Source organism: Capra hircus, chromosome 16 (genome assembly GCF_001704415.2).
Source record: "Capra hircus breed San Clemente chromosome 16, ASM170441v1, whole genome shotgun sequence".
NCBI classification, from domain to species: Eukaryota; Metazoa; Chordata; class Mammalia; order Artiodactyla; family Bovidae; genus Capra; species Capra hircus.
This window is the reverse complement of record NC_030823.1, coordinates 53,115,255-53,137,273: the sequence shown is the minus strand read 5'-3', so window position 1 is coordinate 53,137,273 and position 22,019 is coordinate 53,115,255. Positions and strand designations below refer to the sequence as shown.

The 22,019-nt window shown below is 42.1% G+C and overlaps 1 protein-coding gene across 1 annotated transcript; it reads left to right on the top strand.

Moving 5' to 3' along the window:
• LOC102180412 (PRAME family member 8-like) lies at nt 12,786-21,006 on the top strand. Its single transcript, XM_005691079.2, has 5 exons — nt 12,786-13,072; nt 13,426-13,998; nt 15,327-15,841; nt 19,556-19,577; nt 20,586-21,006. The coding sequence occupies exons 1-5, from the start codon at nt 12,786-12,788 to the stop codon at nt 21,004-21,006; spliced, it is 1,818 nt and encodes a 605-aa protein (XP_005691136.2).

The window sequence follows — 22,019 nt, the reverse complement described above, 5'->3', positions numbered from 1 at the left end:
GTGGAAGGACAGTGGTTGGGGGTGGAGGTGGGACTGAGTGGATTTTAGAGCCTATGACTGTCTGCACCCTGGAAGATGTGGTGGGGGTTGGGAGAAGAGCTTATTAAACACTGGTATTGGTCCCAGCTTCTGAGTTTTCTCCAAGCCAGGCTTCAGCAATACATGAACTGTGAACTTCCAGATGTTCAAGCTGGTTTTAGAAAAGGCAGAGGAACCAGAGATCAAATTGCCAACATCTGGATCATCAAAAAAGCAAGAGAGTTCCAGAAAAACATCTATTTCTGCTTTATTGACTATGCCAAAGCCTTTGACTGTGTGGATCACAATAAACTGTGGAAAATTCTTCAAGAGATGAGACTACCAGACCACCTGACCTGCCTCTTGAGAAACCTATATGCAGGTCAGGAAGCAAGAGTTAGAACTGGACATGGAACAGCAGACTCCAAATAGGAAAAGGAGTACGTCAAGGCTGTATATTGTCACCCTGCTTATTTAACTTCTATGCAGAGTACATCATGAGAAATGCTGGGCTGAAGGAAGCACAAGCGGGAATCAAGATTGCCGGGAGAAATATCAATAACCTCAGATATGCAGATGACACCACCCTTATGGCATAAAGTGAAGAGGAACTAAAGAGCCTCTTGATGAAAATGAAAGAGGAGAGTGAAAATGTTGGCTTAAAGCTCAGCATTCAGAAAACGAAGATCATGGCATCCGGTCCCATCACTTCATGGTAAGTAGATGGGCAAACAGTGGAAGCAGTGTCAGACTTTATTTTGGGGGGCTCCAAAATCACTGCAGATGGTGATTGCAGCCATGAAATTAAAAGATGCTAACTCCTTGGAAGGAAAGTTATGACCAACCTAGCATATTCAAAAGCAGAGACATTACTTTGCCAACAAAGGTCCGTCTAGTCAAGGCTGTGGTTTTTCCAGTGGTCATGTATGGATGTGAGAGTTGCACTGTGAAGAAGGCTGAGTGCCAAAGAATTGATGCTTTTGAACTGTGGTGTTGGAGAAGACTCTTGAGAGTCCCTTGGACTGCAAGGAGATCCAACCAGTCCATCTTAAAAGAGATCAGTCCTGGGTGTTCATTGGAAGGCCTGATGCTGAAGCTGAAACTCCAGTACTTTGGCCACCTCATGTGAAGAGTTGACTCATTGGAAAAGACTCTGATGCTGGGAGGGATTGGGGGCAGGAGGAGAAGGGACGACAGAGGATGAGATGGCTGGATGGCATTACCGTCTCGATGGACATGAGTTTGGGTGAACTCTGGGAGTTGGTGATGGACAGGGAGGCCTGGTGTGCTGCCATTCATGGGGTCGCAAAGAGTAGGACACGACTGAGCGACTGAACTGAACTGATCTGAGATCTGGAGAGGAGCTAAGAATCACTTTTAAAAAGTTCTCGAGTGATCCTGATGCTGCTGGTTAGGGGACCAGTCATTGGGAACCACTGCAGTACTCTTGCCTGGAAAATCCCCTGGATGGAGGAGCCTGGAAGGCTGCAGTCCATGGGATCGCTGAGGGTCTGACACGACTGAGCGACTTCACTTTCACTTTTCACTTTCATGCATTGGAAAAGGAAATGGGAACTCACTCCAGTGTTCTTGTCTGGAGAATCCCAGGGACGGGGAGCCTGGTGGGCTGCTGTCTATGGGGTTGCACAGAGTTGGACATGACTGAAATGACTGATCAGCAGCAGCAGCAGTAGGTGGAGCTACTCCATTTTTATTTTATCTGCCTGGTTTTCGGAATAACAGATTGTGAAGAGAAAGCAACATATTAAATACCTGAACCTCATGCTCTTTCCTTCTCCCTCTTATAAGAGAGGAAACTATGACTCCAGTATTTTATTACAAATCTCAACATGGCCACCACACTGCTGGGCACTGGGACAGCACAATTTAATACTCAAGAGCACTGGCAAATAGAAATTAAAGTTCTACCACTGATAGGCTGTATGCCTTGGAAGAAGTTACTGACCTTTACTGAATTTGTCTCTCGCTCTGTTGAATAAGTAAAGCATTCAGCTGAGAGCGTGATGCAGAATGTGAAGTGAAGTCGCTCAGTCATGTCCGACTCTTTGCGACCCCATGGACTGTATAGCCTATCAGGCTCCTCCATCCATGGGATTTTCCAGGCAAGAGTGCTGGAGTGGATTGCCATTTCCTTCTCCGGGGGATCTTCCCGACCCAGGAATGGAACCCGGGTCTCCCGCATTGTGGGCAGATGCTTTACCGTCTGAGCCACCAGGGATGGCAGGGTTGTTGTTCGACATGAAGACTGAAGGCGTAATCAAGACAATAGCTAAGGCCACAGCAGCGACCAGAACCTGAGGCAGAGTCTCACGAGTCAGTCGTTCCCTCTACCAGAGTGTAATGCTTTGATGACAGTAGCCAGCACTTTAAAGGCCACCTGCCTGGAGTTCAGCCTATTGGCTGTGTCAAGCCTGTTCTCTGGTGGCCAATTTAACTATTCTTTCCTTTGGCTATGGCTTAAGGCTCAGTGGTCTCTGATTGGCACTAACTCCAGGGAACAGTGGAGAAAGAAAATCCAAATAAGATTTCCCCATCCAATGATTTCCTATTTTTTTCTTGGAAAATTTCTGGGGCCTTTTGATGATTGTATGTATAAGGATGTTTAGGGAATTTTTACATGAATTGGAAGCTTAAACTCTGTTGACCTTCAGACCATTTGGAGCTTACTGCGAGTTCTCATTAACTTTCTGGTAGCTCATTTCATGCCCTGGACCTCAGGTTCTTTATTTGAAAATAAATTATTTTTGAGCTTCTTGTGACACTGTAGGTGCCCCACGTGGCTCCTGTATCTGCCTTTTATGCTCTCTCTCTTTTTTTTTTAAATCCTTGATTTGAACTCCCATAGCTACTGGAAAAGAATCTTGGATAAATGTGGTTTGTGAAACCCAAGATCCCAACTCACACCCGAGGGTCATCCCCTTCATTACTCACTGCAGTTGTGGGGAGAACAGTATTTTTCTCTTCCTGTTACAATACCCCAGGGTCAGGTCAAATTGTCTGGCATTTTCCTCTATGAGAAAGGAATCCCACATCTCCCAGGACCAGGTGGGGTGGGTGAAGGATGGCAGGGGAGCAAGGAGACCTGGAGGGCATGGAACCCTACATCAGTGAGCTGCTTTTGAACTGATGCCACATGATGCCTTTTGGGATGTTGGGTTCAGTGTTGCTACATTTTTCTTTTTTTAAAATATAAATTTATTTACTCTTATTAGAGGTTAATTACTTTACAATATTGTATTGGTTTTGCCATACATCAACATGAATCCACCACAGGTAAACACGTGTTCCCCATCCTGACCCCTCCTCCCTCCCCGTACCATCCCTCTGGGTCATCTCAGTGCACGAGCCCCAAGCATCCAGTATCATGCATCAAACCTGGACTGGTGATTGTTTCATATATGATATTATACATGTTTCAATGCCATTCTCCCAAATCATGCCACCCTCTCCCTCTCCCACAGAGTCTAAAAGACTGTTCTATACATCTGTGTCTCTTGCTATCTCGCATACAGGGTTATCATTACCATCTTTCTAAATTCCATATATATGCGTTAGTATACTGTATTGGTGTTTTTCTTTGTGGCTTACTTCACTGTATAATTGGCTCCAGTTTCATCCACCTCATTAGAACTGATTCAAATGTATTCTTTTTAACGGCTGAGTAATACTCCATTGTGTATATGTACCACAGCTTTCTTATCCATTCATCTACTGATGGACATCTAGGTTGCTTCCATGTCCTGGCTATTATAAACAGTGCTGCGATGAACATTGGGGTACATGTGTCTCTTTCAATTCTGGTTTCCTCAGTGTGTATGCCCAGCAGTGGGATTGCTGGGTCATAAGGCAGTTCTATTTGCAGTTTTTTAAGGAATCTCCACACTGTTCTCCATAGTGGCTGTACTAGTTTGCATTCCCAAAGAGGGTTCCCTTTTCTCCACACCCTCTCCAGCATTTATTGCTTGTAGACTTTGGATCGCAGCCATTCTGACTGGCATGAAATGGTACCTCAGTGTGGTTTTGATTTGCATTTCTCTGATAATGAGTGATGTTGAGCATCTTTTCATGTGTTTGTTAGCCATTTGTATGTCTTCTTTGGAGAAATGTCTATTTAGTTCTTTGGCCCATTTTTTGATTGGGTCGTTTATTTTTCTGGAATTGAGCTGCATGAGCTGCTTGTATATTTTGGAGATTAGTTGTTTGTCAGTTGCTCATTTGCTATTATTTTCTCCCATTCTGAAGGCTGTCTTTTCACTTTGCTTATAGTTTCCTTTGTTGTGCAGAAGCTTTTAAGTTTAATTAGGTCCCATTTGCTTATTTTTGCTTTTATTTCCAATATTCTGGGAGGTGGGTCATAGAGGATCCTGCTGTGATGTATGTCGGAGAGTGTTTTGCCTATCTTCTCCTCTAGAGTCTTATAGTTTCTGGACTTACATTTAGATCTTTAATCCATTTTGAGTTTATTTTTGTGTATGGTGTTAGAGAGTGTTCTAGTTTCATTCTTCTACAAGTGGTTGACCAATTTTCCCAGCACCACTTGTTAAAGAGATTGTCTTTAATCCATTGTATATTCTTGCCTCCTTTGTCAAAGATAAGGTGTCCATAAGTGCGTGGATTTATCTCTGGGCTTTCTATTTTGTTCCATTGATCTATATTTCTGTCTTTGTGCCAGTACCATACTGTCTTGATGACTGTGGCTTTGTAGTAGAGCCTGAAGTCAGGCAGGTTGATTCCTCCAGTTCCATTCTTCTTTCTCAAGACTGCTTTGGCTATTCGCGGTTTTTGTATTTCCATACAAATTGTGAAATTATTTGTTCTAGTTCTGTGAAAAATACTGCTGGTAACTTGATAGGGATTGCGATCTATAAATTGCTTTGGGTAGTATACTCATTTTCACTATATTGATTTTTCTGATCCATGAACATGGTATATTTTTCCATCTATTAGTGTCCTCTTTGATTTCTTTCACCAGTGTTTTATAGTTTTCTATATACAGGTCTTTAGTTTCTTTAGGTAGATATATTCCTAAGTATTTTATTCTTTTTGTTGCAATGGTGAATGGAATTTTTTCCTTAATTTCTCTTTCTGTTTTCTCATTATTAGTGTATAGGAATGCAAGAGATTTCTGTGTGTTGATTTTATATCCTGCAACTTTACTATATTCATTGATTAGCTCTAGTAATTTTCTGGTGGAGTCTTTAGGGTTTTCTATGTAGAGGATCATGTCATCTGCAAACAGTGAGAGTTTTACTTCTTTTCTAATTTGGATTCCTTTTATTTCTTTTTCTGCTCTGATTGCTGTGGCCAAAACTTCCAAAACTATGTTGAATAGTAGCGGTGAAAGTGGGCACCCTTGTCTTGTTCCTGACTTTAGGGGAGATGCTTTCAGTTTTTCACCATTTAGGGTAATGTGTGGATGTGAGAGTTGGACTGTGAAGAAGGCTGAGTGCCGAAGAATTGATGCTTTTGAACTGTGGTATTGGAGAAGACTCTTGAGAGTCCCTTACCCTGCACAGAGATCCAACCAGTCCATTCTGAAGGAGATCAGCCCTGGGATTTCTTTGGAAGGAATGATGCTAAAGCTGAAACTCCAGTACTTTGGCCACCTCATGAGAAGAGTTGACTCATTGGAAAAGTCTTTGATGCTGGGAGGGATTGGGGGCAGGAGGAGAAGGGGACGACAGAGGATGAGATGGCTGGACGGCATCACGGACTTGATGGATGCGAGTCTGAGTGAACTCCGGGAGTTGATGATGGACAGGGAGGCCTGGCATGCTGCGATTCATGGGGTCGCAAAGAGTGGGACATGACTGAGCGACTGAACTGAACTGAGGGTAGTGTTTCCTGTGGGTTTGTCATATGTAGCTTTTATTATGTCGATGTATGTTCCTTGTATTCCTGCTTTCTGGAGAATTTTTATCATAAATGGATGTTGAATTTTGTCAAAGGCTTTCTCTGCATCTATTGATAATCATATGGCTTTTATTTTTCAATTTGTTAATGTGGTGTATTACATTAATTTGCAGATATTGAAGAGTCCTTGCATCCCTGGGATAAAGCCCACTTGGTCATGGTGTATGATCTTTTTAATGTGTTGTTGGATTCTGATTGCTAGAATTTTGTTAAGGATTTTTGCATCTATGTTCATCAGTGATATTGGCCTATAGTTTTCTTTTTTTGTGGCATCTTTGTAAGGTTTTGGTATTAGGCTGATGGTGGCCTCATAGAATGAGTTTGGCAGTTTACCTTCCTCTGCAGTTTTCTGGAAGAGTTTGAGTAGGATAGGTGTTAGCTCTTCTCGAAATTTTTGGTAGAATTCAGCTGTGAAGCCGTCTGGACCTGGGCTTTTGTTTGCTGGAAGATTTCTGATTACAGTTTCAATTTCCATGCTTGTGATGGGTCTGTTAAGATTTTCTATTTCTTCCTGGTTCAGTTTTGGGAAGTTGTAATTTTCTATGAAATTGTCCATTTCTTCCACCTTGTCCATTTTATTGGCATATAATTGCTGATGATAGTAGTCTCCTATGATCCTTTGTATTTCTGTGTTGTCTGTTGTGATCTCTCCATTTTCATTTCCAATTGTCTTGATTTGATTTTTCTCCCTTTGTTTCTTGATGAGTCTGGCTAATGGTTTGTCAATTTTATTTATCCTTTCAAAGAACCAGCTTTTGGCTTTGTTGATTTTTGCTATGGTCTCTTTTGTTTCTTTTGCATTTATTTCTGCCCTGATTTTTAAGATTCCTTTCCTTCTACTAACCCTCGGGTTCTTCATTTCTTCCTTTTCTAGTTGATTTAGGTGTAGAGTTAGGTTATTTATTTGACTTTTTTCTTGTTTCTTGAGGTATGCCTGTATTGCTATGAACTTTCCCCTTACCACTGCTTTTACAGTGTCCCATAGGTTTTGGGTTGTTGTGTTTTCATTTTCATTCGTTTCTATGCATATTTCGATTTCCTCTGTGATTTGTTGGTTATTCAGCAGCATGTTGTTCAGCCTCCATATGTTGGAATTTTTAATAGTTTTTCTCCTGTAATTGACATCTAATCTTACTGCATTGTGGTCAGAAAGGATGCTTGGAATGATTTCAGTTTTTTTGAATTTACCAAGGTTAGATTTATGGCCCAGGATGCGATCTATCCTGGAGAAGGTTCTGTGTGCCCTGGAGAAAAAGGTGAAATTCATTGTTTTGGGGTGAAATGTCCTATAGATATCAAGTAGGTCTAACTGGTCTGTTGTATTGTTTAAAGTTTGTGTTTCTTTTTTAATTTTCTCTTTAGGTGATCTATCCATAGGTGTGAGTGGGGTATTAAAGTCTTCCACTGCTGCTGCTACTGCTAAGTTGCTTCAGTCGCGTCCGACTCTGTGCGACCCCACAGATGGCAGCCCACAGGCTCTGCCGTCCCTGGGATTCTCCAGGCAAGAACACTGGAGTGGGTTGCCATTTCCTTCTCCAATGCATGAAAGTGAAAAGTGAAAGTGAAGTCGCTCATTAAGTGTCTGACTCTTCGTGACCCCATGGACAGATGGCAGCCCACCAGGCTCCTCTGTCCATGAGATTTTCCAGGCAAGAGTACTGGAGTGGGTTGCCATTGCCTTCTCTGATGTCTCCCACTATTATTGTGTAATTGTTTATTTCCCCTTTCATGCTTGTTAGCATTTGTGTTACACATTGCAGTGTTCCTATGTTGGGTGCATATATATTTATAATTGTTATATCTTCTTCTTGGATTGATCCTTTGATCATTATGTAGTGGCCTTCTTTGTCTCTTTTCACAGCCTTTGTTTTAAAGTCTATTTTATCTGATATGAGTATTGCTACTCCTGCTTTCTTTTGTTCTTTATTTGTGTGGAATATCTTTTTCTAGCCCTTCACTTTCAGTCTATATGTGTCCCCTGTTTTGAGGTGGGTCTCTTGTGGACAACATATATAGGGATCTTGTTTTTGTATTCATTCAGCCAGTCTTTGTCTTTTGGTTGGGGCATTCAACCCATTTACGTTTAAGGTAATTATTGATAAGTATGATCCCGTTGCCATTTACTTTATTGTTTTGGGTTCTAGTTTATACACCTTTTTTGTGTTTCCTGTCTAGAGAATATCCTTTAGCATTTGTTGGAGAGCTGGTTTGGTGGTGCTGAATTCTCTCAGCTTTGGCTCGTAAAGCTTTTGATTTCTCCTTCATATTTGAATGGAATCCTTGCTGGGTACAGTAATCTGGGCTGTAGGTTATTTTCTTTCATCACTTTAAGTATGTCTTGCCATTCCCTCCTGGCTTGAAGAGTTTCTATTGAAAGATCAGCTGTTATCCTTATGGGAATCCCCTTGTGTGTTATTTGTTGTTTTTCCCTTGCTGCTTTTAATATTTGTTCTTTGTGCTTTATCTTTGTTAATTTGATTAATATGTGTCTTGGGGTGTTTCACCTTGGGTTTATCCTGTTTGGGACTCTCTGGGTTTCTTGGACTTGGGTAATTATTTCCTTCCCCATTTTAGGGAAGTTTTCAACTATTATCTCCTCAAGTATTTTCTCATGGTCTTTCTTTTTGTCTTCTTCTTCTGGGACTCCTATGATTAGAATATTGGGGTGTTTAACACTGTCCTGGAGGTCTCTGAGATTGTCCTCATTTCTTTTAATTCGTTTTTCTTTTTTCCTCTCTGATTCATTTATTTCTACCATTCTATCTTCTACTTCACTAATCCTATCTTCTGTCTCTGTTATTCTACTATTTGTTGCCTCCAGAGTGTTTCTGATCTCATTTATTGCATTATCATTCTATATTGACTCTTTTTTATTTCTTCTAGGTCCTTGTTAAACCTTTCTTGCATCTTCTTAATCTTTGTCTCCAGGCTATTTATCTGTGATTCCATTTTGATTTCAAGATTTTGGATCATTTTCACTATCATTATTTGGAATTCTTTATCAGGTAGATTCCCTATCTCTTCCTCTTTTGTTTGGTTTGGTGGGCATTTGTCCTGTTCCTTTACCTGCTGGGTATTCCTCTGTCTCTTCATCTTGTTTATATTGCTGAGTTTGGGGTGGCCTTTCTGTATTCTGGCAGTTTGTGGAGTTCTCTTTATTGTGGAGTTTCCTTACTGTGGGTGGGGTTGTACAGGTGGCTTGTCAGGGTTTCTTGGTTAGAGAAGCTTGTGTCGGTGTTCTGGTGGGTGGAGCTAGATTTCTTCTCTCTGGGGTGCAATGAAGTGTCCAGTAATGAGTTATGAGATGTCAATGGTTTTGGAGTAACTTCGAGCAGCCTGTATATTGGAGCTTGGGGCTGTGTTCCTGTGTTGCTGGAGAATTTGTGTGGTATGTCTTGCTCTGGAACTTGTTGGCCCTTGAGTGGTGCTTGGTTTCAGTGTAGGTATGGAGGCATTGATGAGCTCCTGTCAATTAATGTTCCCTGGAGTCAGGAGTTCTCTGGTGTTCTCAGGGTTTGGACTTAAGTCTCCTGCTTCTGGTTTTCAGTCTTATTTTTACAGTAGTCTCAAGACTTCTCCTTCTATACAGCACCGTTGATAAAACATCTGAACTTTAGTATCCTGGTGGTTTAGTCTGCTAAGTCCTGTCTGACTCCTGCAACCCCATGGACTATAGCCTGCCAGGCTCCTCTGTCCATGAGCTTCTCCAGGCACAAATACTGGAGTGGGTTGCCATTTCCTTCTCCAGGAATCAAACCCACGTCTCCTGAATTGCAGGCATATTCTTCACCAACTCTACATTTTTCTTTAAATATTTTTCTGCTAAGGGACAGTGGAGAGGAAATTGTGATATGAAACATGGGATTCTTTGCCTCTGGCAACAAATTTTCTTTGTTAAAACACTGTGTGTGGAATATATTTGGCCATCCTATAGCCTCTAGTATGAGAAAAGTGGTCAGCAAGGAACTCTAATGTGACCTACAATGACCCTCAAAATATCAGGGAAAATGCATGTCTTTGTTGTTCTAGACCTGAGACCAGTGTTGGTTTGTGAGCCTGATTTTGATGTTGCTGGGGCTCAAATTGCCTTTGCACCCCCACAGCCCTGCCATTCCAGGTATAAAATTTAAATTTCACAAGAAGCATTTGCCATTAGCCCTTGAATTAGTATGTATATCATTTTATATGAATAGGATTTTGTTGCAAGTGCTATTCGGTACTTGATATTTCTTTTTACTTAATGTTATGACCATCTCAAGTCTAATATGACCTAACAAACTCCTTACTTTCTTTCTCCATACCTGCTCCTTTCCCATCCTCCCCAATCTCAGTAAGTCACAATCAAATCTTGGAGGTTCTTTTGAAGCCTCGGTTATCTTTCTGTTTAAACTTCCCAGTAAGAGCAAAGTGCTTCTGATTCAGCCCCTAGAAAAACCCTGGGCCACTCAAGTGCAACCCCTGACTTGCAGCCAGGCACAGCAAAGTATCCCCTGCTGGTGTCTTGCTCCCTTGTTAATCCTTGCAACATGATTCAGTAGCAACCAGGGAAACTGGGAAATAGCAAATCATGTCTTTGCCCTACTCACAAAATTAAGTATCTGAGTAAGTCAAGTAATAGCAATGTGATATGAAAAAATATGTAGAAGAGACCAATGGGATTATGGTTCAGCTCCCAGGATTCCAAGAGTATACCTGGGATTAATTGCCATCTTGGCTGCATCCTCTGTGTGAAGAGCCTAAAAGACAATGCTTACTGGTAGCAGTGGGCACAGTGAAGACAAGGTTAGCTGAGACTGATTCACATTCCCCCCACCTGGTCTCTGAGTTCCCAGAGAACCCACAGTGACCACCCTCACTGATTCTCAGATGTGAATATGTCCTTCACAGAGTTGGTCATGTCTCCCTCCACTCAGATTCTCAGAGTTAGTCTTTTCAAGCCAATTTGATGTCCTGAACTCAACATTCTAGCAGGAAGCACCGTCAAAGATGACTGTCTCCTCTTAGTCACTCCTGTTCAGTTTCTAAATATCACCCAAAGAAAAGCCTTCAGTGTCCTTCTTTCCAAGAGAAAAACAAAACCACATGCATGAGGCTGTTAGTCATTCACAGGGCCCCTTTAGGAAGGGCCACCACCACACTGCCCAGCACCCACCCTTAGTTCTCACAGGATTGACCAGATGTTCTCTGTCAGGGATTAAGCCTGGAGGGCCAACCACATCTCTGGTTGCAAGCCTCTGTGAATAAACTCATAATCTGCCATTTCCCATATAAGACCTAAGTGTGAACTTGAAACAAATAAGAGTTTATTTTGTTTCCTTTAGAAATAACACCACTGGTTTTATGAAGCTGTTTCAATTCTAGGACATTTAATAATTTTAATTTGGACAAAAATCATGCAACAGTGAGGTTTTCCAGACATTGTCTTGGGTTTTGTTTTTCTGTATAATATTTGGGACACATAATCCCTTCCCTTACTCCCACCCAGGGACACACTATCCATATTAGCAAAACTCAATCCTATTTTGTGGAGTGAATCAATGAAAAAGTCCTAGATTCTACTCCCTCCCTCATTCTTTCTCTTTCCTGTAGATATCAAATCATCTGGAGATATACTGTAACCCAATCAGGATTAACCTGAGAGGATTTGTGGAATCTAATCAGGTAATGACTTCTGATTGGAAGTTAGCAGTTGAAAGGAGGGCAGATGTGATTAGAAAGTTCTATAAAAGCTTCAAGCACCAAAGACCTGACTCAGAAACTTCTCAGTCTGGAGTCACTGCCTGTGTTCTCCCCCAGGACTGAGGACTGAGCAGCCCCAGAACCACATCTGAGCTGGTAAATTATCAACCTCAGGGAAGATATTCTACCAGTGGTCAGTGTGTACTGAAAGGTGGAATGTGATCTGGCATGACAGGAAGAGTTTTCCTTTTCTTTTGGTTAAACAAATTACAGGCTTTCCTTTGGCCTCAAAGTGTAGCTTTGCCTTCATCCTAAACATTTTGATTTTGGCTTTGACTTATTCCCTGGTGGCTCAGATGGTAAAGTGTCTGTCTACAATGCGGGAGACCTGGGCTCAATCCCTGGTCTGGGAAGATCCCCTGGAGAAGGAAATGGCAATCTACTCCAGTACTATTGCCTGGAAAATCCCATGGATAGAGGAGCCTGGTAGGCTACAGTCCCTGGGGTCGCAAAGAGTCGGACATGACTGAGTGACTTCACTTTCTATCTAATGTAAATGTCTTATCAAACAGTTCTTCTTGTTAATAAAAGACATCTAACTATTGGAAATGCTATTTCTTGACATTTAAAGTTTTTACTTTATGCACAAATTGCATCGCTTTTAGAAGGTATCTCCTTAATCCTTCCCAGTAAAGTTAACTTTGGAAACTGAGGACTGAAACTGTGTTCCACATGAACTTCTTGCCCCATAATTTGGGCTGAACATGATACTTTAAAGGTTTTCACCCAAGAGAAAGGGAGTCAACTTGTTCAGTCTCCTGATACAAAGGTGCAAGAGGGAAATGCATTAAGCAAACAATGGAAAGAAATGGAGGAGCTATTGGTTGCCTTGCTTTCTTCTTGGTACTTTTAAGATTCTTGCTCTAGTGCCAGAAGAGGCAGAGCTATGGCTTAGTGCCACCAAATATAGCCTGGAAGCCTGACAAACTGAGTTTCTTCCTTTCTGGTTCATCATTTCCAAGGTGATGACTTTGGCTCTGGTTTGATTTCCCTGAAGGATGGGGAGAGAGACCACTGTTATGGGTATGACTGACCTGAGAAGGATGCTTTGTTCCCTTGCATTTTCACAGGATTCCATTAAGAGAAGAGTCAGGATGAGTGCTCGCAACCCACCCAGACTTGTGAACTTGGCAGCAATGAGCCTGTTGAGAGATGAGGCCTTGGCCATCTGCTCTTTGGAGTATCTGCCCATGGAGCTCTACCCACCGCTATTCATGGCCGCCTTCTCTCTCAGACGCAGTGAGACTCTGATGGCCATGGTGCAAGCCTGGCCCTTTGCCCGCCTGCCTCTAGGGGGGCTGATGAAGAAGCTGCACCAAGAAACCTTAGAAGCAGTGCTGGATGGACTTGACGTCCTGCTGGCCCAGGAGGTTTACCCCAGGTGAGTCTGATCCAGGTAGCCTGGCAGGGTCTTGGGTGTCCTGGAAGGGACTGCTGGTGTCAGGGAGAGTGAATGACCAAAGGGCAGACCAGAGACTTCTGAAAAAGCTCAGAAGCCTTGAGCACTGCTGAGATCACATTGGGAAATACCTTACAAAAGTGTACTAGGAAGGATGGAAGACGAAAAGGACTAGAGGAAAGTGAGCAAGAGAGGAAAGAGAAAAGACAGAAGGTGATAACAGGAATGTGAAGTGAAAGCAAAGATGGGGAGCTAGAATGTTGCCTAAATTCTGAGGCTGTAGTTTCAGTCAGTGTGTATTTTAGAATCTTAGCAAATCTTCTGTTTCCCCATAGGAAGTGCAAACTGCGGGTGCTGGACTTGAGAAATACTGGCCAGGATTTCTGGAACATGTGGTCTGGAGACAAGTCCCATGTGTCCTCAAGTTCACTGATGGCATCAGTGGCTAAGAACATGTCAAGGACAAAGCACTCCTTGGCTCCCTTGGAGATGTACGTAGATCTTTGTCTCAAGGAAAAGACCTGGAGCAAATGTATCACCTACCTCTTCTCGTGGGTGGAGCAGCGGAAAGGCTCCATACACTTGTGCTGTAAGAAGATGAAGATTGTTTCAAGGTCTAAGGACACTATTAAGAAAGTTTTCCGAATAGTGAAGCTGGACTGTATCCAGGAGGTGGAACTGAATTTCACCCAGAAGCTGTCCACCCTGGCCAAGTTTGCCCCTCTCCTGGGCAAGATGAGCAATGTTCAGAAACTCATTCTCTCCCCCATTCATAGGTCTGCTGCTGAGGAACAGGACCATCAGGCTCTTCTGCAATTTACCTCTCAGATCCTCAGACTGCAGTACCTCCGCTATCTCCGTATGGAAGGTCCATCTTTCCTTGAAGGCCGCCTGAACCAGATGCTCAGGTGAGGGGACCAGCACTGGTTGAGCAACAGTGAACACATTAGTAACATATCAAATGCATTGTCTCATTTGCTGCTCTACTGTGATGTGTGGTAACACATAAGTGGAGCAATCAAGGTGTGAGAAAGCTGGTACAGAAGTTCTGGAAAGAGACATTAGGTTAGAAAGGTACAAATTAGGAGGCATAGTTATAGTGTGGGCATATATGTGATTTCTTCTTGGGAAGAGATATCTCTGTTCAATGACAGGTTAATGAAGATGGCATTGACAAGGAAAAACCTAGATCAAGCTAAAAGAACCTTGAAAGCTCTTTTTCCTCATCTATCAAGCAGAGTACAGCATACTCCACTTCCTCAGGAGGATGAATGAAGATAATGATTGCACTAGAATGTGCTCAGGAGAGAGCCTGAGACAGAGTCTCCATCAAGTGTGGACACTACTTAATTTTAGTCCTGGGAGATGAGATAAACATGTTTTTAATTCAGATCCCTTCAGTCCATGCTGGGCTCCAGATGCCTGTTATCTCTGGCCAGGTGAGGCACGCGGAAGATGTGTAGAAACAGTAAGACCCCACACCATGCCTAGGGGCTGCTAATCTTCAGCGACTCCCATCCAGGCATCATCTACATACCTTTATCCCTGTTCACTCTCCTTTTGTCTCTGCTTCATTACCGTCATCTCCAGAATCATGCATTTCCCGTATATTATTTAGTTACGTTATATGCAACCCAAGACTATCTTTACGGATTTACCATCTTTAAAAGTAATGGAGACAAAAGGAGAGTGAACAATGATAGAAAGTTTGTAGATGATGCCCGGATGGGAGTTGCTGAAGTCTGGCAGCCCCAGGGCATGGTGTGGGGTCTTATTGTTTACACACATCCTCCAAGTGCCTCACCTGGCCAGAGATACAGGCATCTGGAGCCCAAGCATGGACTGAAGGGATCTGAATTAAAAACATGTTTATCTCATCTCCCAGGACTAAAATTGAGTAGTGTCCACACTTGATGGAGACTCTGTCTCAGGCTCTCCCTACTGAGCATATTCTAGTGCAACCATTATCTTCATTCATCCTCCTAAGGAAGTGGAGTATGTTGTACCCTGCTTGATAAATGAGGAAAAAGAGCTTTCAAGGTTCTTTTAGCTTGATCTAGTCACACATGAAAATGGCAGGACTCAGCCTGGAATGAGTCTGGGCATTCTGGATATTAAATTTTATCAGATGGTAACAACAACTTGGTTTCAGACCAATCATTTACCTCTCAAATGGAGGTCACTTATCACTCTGGTTTCCCAGAACTAATTACTTGTTTTTTTCTTTTTCCTCCAGATGCCTGAAGATCCCCTTGTACAACATCTCAATAACCAACTGCCTGCTTACAGAATCAGACTTGACCCATCTGTCCCAGAGTCCAAAAATCTGTCAGTTAAAGGGCCTGAATCTGAGTGGTGTTACCCTGACCAACTTTTGTCCCAAGCTCATCCAGGGTCTGCTGGAAAAAGTTGCAGGTACTCTTGAAGAGCTGAACTTAAACCTGTGTGGGATTATGGACTCCCTCCTCACGGCTCTTGTGCCTGCCCTGAGCTGCTGCTCCCAGCTCAGGGTCTTCAGCATGTGTGGAAACCTCATCTCCATGGCTGTCCTGGAGAATCTCCTGCGTCATACTGATGGGTTGTCTGCTTTACGTCTAGAGTTTTATCCTGCCCCTCGGGAGAGTTACAGCTCTCTGGGTATTCTTCACCAGGAGAGACTTGCCCAGCTAAAAGCTGAGCTTTGGCAGCTCCTTACAGATTTAGGGCGTCCCAGGAAGATTTGGATTAGCCCCAGCCCCTGTCCTTACTGCGGTGAGGACGTGTGTGATCATCTGAATCACAATGCATAATTATGTAATACCCTGCCTCTATCAGAGGGTGGTTGCCTCTATCAGAAGCATTCTTCTGGATACTTGGAAACTGAAGTCTAGGACATAGGTATATTATGAAGGGAAAAATACACCCATGATTTCTGATACCAGCTCAGTGTCATTGAGAAAAGCAAACATGATCCAGCAGGGGTGCAGGATTCTAGAAGGATATGTTGACTTGGGGAGTTTGGGATTTATTTAGAGACATGTTTATGGAGTCAAATATGAACCTGAATTTCTGGAGGTTCAGTTTTAGACACACATGTTCGAGTTATTTCTTTATGCACAATTGTAGAAATGATCAGAAATAAAGAGACCTTCAGTGTAAACTAATAAATGCTGACCATGATATTATTCCGATTTCTGTGTTTGCATCTCATGGATCTCTAGTTACTGATGGTGGTGAGGGGAGCACTTTGTTGCCTATGATCTGAAACTCCATCATTCCCTAGTTATATTTTTCCTTTTGCTTTTTTACTTAGTTCTGTGGGTTAATACAAACAACAAAGGAAAAATACTCACTGGTCCTCAACAATACATCTCTGTCATGGGTGGGAACTGCTATGCATGTTCCTATGAGAAAAATTCTAAAATCATACAGGCATGAAACAATTTTTTATGTTTATACTATATTTCAAAAGTATATCTTTTGAACACTAGTTCATGTCAATAAAAGTTTCATTTTATTCCCATAACACTTATTGGTCTTCCTTATTGAGGAAGATTAGTGTAGCATGTTTTGACATTAGCATATCAGGTTGTATAATAAAATAGCTGTAATACACAACATATAACTTATACTTGTCCATCTGTTTCTTCAGCTCCCCACTATCTGCTTCAATCAGCTGAAGATCCATTATAACATATTTATTAAAATTCTCTGTATCTCCTGTTTTACTAGTCTATTATGATGCAGAAAATGTTTCCCCTTGTTCCCTCTTCTCATATCTAGAGTTGCACTATTATAAATATTCTCTATATGGTTGGATACAGTTGACGGCCTTAAGATATTTAGCTATGTCTGAAGCCTGGGTTTCCATTGGGTAGTGCAGGAGACACTAATTTTATACAGTAGATGGTCTGTAAGATATATAGCTCATTACAGTTATAAATTCATTAGCATAATGTGAGGAGATATAACACAGTGAGGAAAGACACGACATAAATAATTTGAAAACAAGTTAGGACAAATTAATGACTAGTAAAATGAGTTGTCATCTGGTAGCAGTAATTCATCAAGTTAACAGAGGAGCCTGCTGGAGAAGCCAAATTCTGCAGGAATCAGGTAGAAAGAAAAAGATAAATGCTTCATCTTCATTTACAAAGGCATAGGTTATAAATTTGTTGCAGGTAAAAAGAAAAGTTTTGTGGAAAGCAAAGTTTATTATTAGCATGTGTAAGTACCATTGAGCTGAAGTTGGGAGCATAAATAAGCTGAAGTTGGGAGCATAAATAAGCTGAAGTTGGGAGCATAAATAATGCTTTCCAAACCAGTTTTTGATTTGTTCATTTGTTTTAAAATAAGGTACATAGGTTGGTTACTACATGGATGCATTTTTCTCCACTTTCTAGGTTTTTTTTTTTTTTAATATATGTCCCAAAGTGGCTTTTAGTAAAAGTTCTCTAGGGGTGGGAGGTAGGTTCAAGAGGGAGGGAATATATGTATGTTTATGGCTGATTCATGTTGCTCTACAGAAACCAACACAACATTGTAAAGAAATTATTCTCCAAACATACAATTTTAAAAGAAAGTGAGATCATATTTGCAACTAATGGAATCTTGAAACACAATATCATTTGTACAAAAGTAAAATGCATATTCTCAAAAGTAAATTAAAATTTAAAAAATTCTCTAAAATTTTCCAATTTAGAATTTTCTCCAATTTAAGGATTTATTGATGAGTAGTATTTTAAAAACAATTTACACTGATAAAGATACAATAGGCATTCCACAAGACAGTGCAAATGTTGTACCCTTCATAAGCTCTAGAAAGCTTCTTCCCCCAAAATGGTCTAAGAAAGTAAAAAGTCCTTTTTATACAAGTTGGTGAAACAAAGGTTGAGATAACAAAGGTCTTTGAAAGTTGGCACAGCCAAAAGGCTGCTCGGAATCCCAGTCTATTTATTGTCAGATGTGCAACGTATGTGTACCTTTCTAATGGCAGGGACCAAGATATCAATAGGGGGAAAAAAACCACCTAAGATCAGGTAGAACAATTACATCTCAAAGAATTAGAGAGATAAATACAAGTTACTCCTAAAGGACTTGTTTCTTTAAGGTTAGAATTCTGAAAAAAGTATTTTATCAGGTTGGCTTTTCCTAACTGTGTGTGCAAAACTCAAATACGGAACGTCAAAAGGACCCCATTTGGCCCACTCTTGTCATGGGGCTGAATAAAATTTGCCTTCAGACTTTAAGCTGTGTCTGTCTATAATTTTCTTTGGCTCAACTTCCACAGCTGATGACTACTCAGGCAGGAAAGGTTCTGAATATCCCTCAGATTCCCACATGCCTGAGAATGACCAGCTTGGAGTCTGGCCACTGTTGGGAGTTTCTCATATTAGCCCACGAGTTTTCTTCAGAGAATTCTTTTTTGGTTGATTGACTGATTCCTGTTTTTGGCTGTGCTAGGTCTTCATTGCTGTGTGGGCTTTCCCTGGTTGTGGTGAACAGGGCCTGCTCTTAATTGTGGTGCTCGGGCTTCTCACTGTGGTGACTTCTCTTGTTAGGAGCACAGGCTCTAGGGTGCACAGGTTTAAGTTGTTGTTGCCCATGGGCTCAGTAGTTGGAACTCAAAGGCTCCAGAGTTCAGATTCAGTAGCTGTTGCCTTGTGGCAGGCAAGATCTTCCTGGGCCAGGGATTGAACCAGTATCCCCTGCATTGTAAGATTATTCTTAACCACTGCACCACCACAGATGCCCCAGGTTTTTTTTTTTTTAATTATTGAAGCATAGTTAAATCAGATTGTTGTGTTTAATTTTTACTGTAGAGCATCTTCAGAGTGTCTTCACTTTGGTGGCCACAGGTGTATAAGAATTGTTTGGGTATCAAATAATGGGTGGGTGAGATGCACAGACAATTTTATGGAATAAATAGTCTCCCTTTATGCATGACCTTAAATTTCAAAGAAATCTTTATATGATGTATCCCAAAGTAGGAGTCAGTCCTAAATGTGGTAGAACATTAAACACCAATAAGATCTTCTGTATTTAGTGCAGAACAGGTGTTGGTATTTATGAAGAGAAAACCAGAATTTTATTTCTGTGCCTAAGGTGTCACCTTGATCAGAATATGTGTGGAACTTAGCTAGGTCTGAGGAAACAGTAGTGATCTAAATATACTTGAAAAGCGTCCTTTGAAATTATGGTTTATTTGACTTCTAAGACCCCCAAAAATTGGCTGGGAAAATTTGCCATCCGGAAAGTGTCCTCAGTGAGAAAAGAAAAAGAAACTTAAAACCTTTCCTGGTGGCACTTGCCTTTGGATGACAGAGTTATTTGGGACTGAGCCAGGTTTATATCTTCTCTGGCTCCAAGTTCCCAAAAAGCCCACAGTACAGGAGTAGCAGCAGCAAGTTGTGCAATTTACCTCTGAGTTTCTCAAGCTGCGACATCTCCAGTATCTCTATCTGGACTCTTACTCCTTCCTTGAAGGCTGCCTGGACCAGATGCTCAGGTGAGTGTGGACTGCTGGCTGGGTAACAGTGAACACAACACTGGCTTGTCAGGTGCACAGGGTCCTTAGCTGCTTTCTCCTGAGCTGTGGTATCACCTCACCTCTGAAATTAAGGTAGAAGAACAAGCAGGGACACCATGCTAGGTTTTCCCTCATAGCCCAGTAGGTAAAGAATCTGCCTGCAATGCAGGAGACCTAGGTTCAATCCTGGGTCAGGAAGATCCCCTGGAGAAGGAAATGGCAACCCACTCCAGTATTCTTGCCTGGAGAATCCCATGGACAGAGGAGCCTGTCAGGCTACATACAGTCCGTGGGGTTGGAAGACTTGGACACGTCTTAGCAACTAAACCACTGCCATATTAGAAAGCTAAGGATGGGGTGGTTTTGATCCAGCGAGGCTGGGCATGGGTTCTTAAGAAGGGAAATCTTATGTCAGATGACTTAGGAAAACAGGTAAGTGAAGAGAGCATTAAAGAAGGGAAATCACCTCAGAACTGAGCAATTTTAAGAGAATTTCTTGGAAATTTCCTGGTTGTCCATGATTAGCACTCTATTCTTTCAAGGCTGAATGTCCAGGTTTGATCCCTCGTGGGGGAAGTAAGATTGCATAAACTTCACATGTGGTGCAGCCAGAAAAAAAAAAGAAAAGAAAAAGTGAGGGAGAGAGAGAAGAGCTCTGTGCTCACAAGGTTTCTGAACACAATAAACTTGTCTCAAATTACTAGTCTTTAAAATGTCTTTTGCTCCAGGTGAGTTAGTTAATGTTTAAGAAATGCATGATTCTAAGAGGATGGAAGTAGAGCAGAAGCCAGAGATCATATGGAACTGCAGATGGTTTACAGGTGATGTGGAGATGGAATGTCAGGCTAAAATTAGACTGGCCATTCTGGGTACTGACCTTCAGAAGGCTGTTAGTATGACCTTGACTTTGGGCCAATCACCTATCTGACAACTTTAGTTCAGCGGCCTTCCTGGTTTCTCAGATCTAATTGCTGGTTCTCTCCCCAGATGCCTGAGGACCCCCTTGGACCACCTGGCAATAACTAAGTGCTGGCTTACAGAATCAGACCTGACCCATCTGTCCCAGCATCCAAACATTCGTCAGCTCAAAGGCCTGGAGCTGAGTGGTGTCACCATGATCAACTTTAGTATTGAGATCCTCCACATTCTTCTGGAGCAAGTTGCAGCCACCCTCCAGGAACTGAACTCAGAGCAGTGTGGGATCACAGAGTTCCAACTTGAGTCCATCCTGCCTGCCCTGAGCTGCTGTTCCCAGCTCAGGACCTTCAGTCTGTGTGGCAGTGTTCTCTCTATGGCCATCATGGAGAAGCTGCTGAGTCACACCACTGGGCTGATCAACTTAAGTGAGGAGTTTTATCCTGCCTCTCAGGAGAGTTACAGCCCTCATGGAGCCCTCCACCTGGGCTGACTGGCCCAGCTTTGGGATAAACTCATTGAGATTGTGTGGGATTTAGGATTTCCAAGGGCCATCTGGCTTAGCTACAGCCCAGTGTCTTCTCTGGGGCAATAAAACATTCTATCTTGAGGAGCACTTTCTGTACCACTGTTATACATCTGCCTAGTTGGATACTTCTGTCAAAGCTTTCTTCTGGGCATTTGGAAACTAACATCTAGGCAATAGATGCATCATGAAAGCAAACCAATCCATGATTTCATACATGAGCTCAATGTGAATGGGAAATGGAAAGCTGATACAACGGAGGTGCAGGATTGCAAGGTGAAATGTAGGCTCTGGGATATGACAGAAATTTTGGAAATATGTGTTTATACAACCAAATATAAACCTCAGTGTCTGGAGCTGGATACAGGTTTGAGACTCACATGGTAAAATTTTCCCTGGGTAGACATTTGTAAAGCAATTCTTAGAAACAGAGACCCTCACTGAAAACTGACTGCTGCCTTCCATGATCTATTACTCTCTTTTTCAGTTTATATCTCAGCAATCTCCAGTTAGTGATTTTTTAAAAAGGCACTGAGTTGTATATGATCCAAAACCTTACCATTCCTGCACATTCTTTATTCTGTCGGGAGGGTCTCTTACCTCTCTGCTTATTTCTTTCGCTGTTCGTAGGTTAATAGACAAAATGGAGCAGACTCAATATGGCGGTCAGCAAGTGAAGTCACTCAGTTGTGTTCAACTCTTTGTGACCCCACGGACTATAGAGTCCATGGAATTCCCCAGGCCAGAATATGGGAGTGGGTAGCCTTTCCCTTCTCCAGGGGATCTTCCCAACCCAGGGATCAAACCCAGGTCTCCTGCATTGTATGTGGATTCTTTACCAGCTGAGCCACCAGGGAAGCCCGAGAATACTGGAGTGGGTAGCCTATCCCTTCTCCAGCAGACCTTCACTATGCAAGAATCGAACCAGGGTCTCCTTCATTGCAGGTGGATTCTTCACCAGCCAGCTATCAGGGAAGTCC

Excerpts from the sequence above, each read along its gene's own strand:
- LOC102180412 (XM_005691079.2), top strand. The coding sequence starts at position 12,786 with ATGAGTGCTCGCAACCCACCCAGACTTGTGAACTTGGCAGCAATGAGC. Across the intron at positions 13,999-15,326 it reads CGCCTGAACCAGATGCTCAG|ATGCCTGAAGATCCCCTTGT; the intron begins GTGAGGGGACCA and ends TTTTTCCTCCAG. Across the intron at positions 19,578-20,585 it reads TGCCTGGACCAGATGCTCAG|ATGCCTGAGGACCCCCTTGG; the intron begins GTGAGTGTGGAC and ends TTCTCTCCCCAG.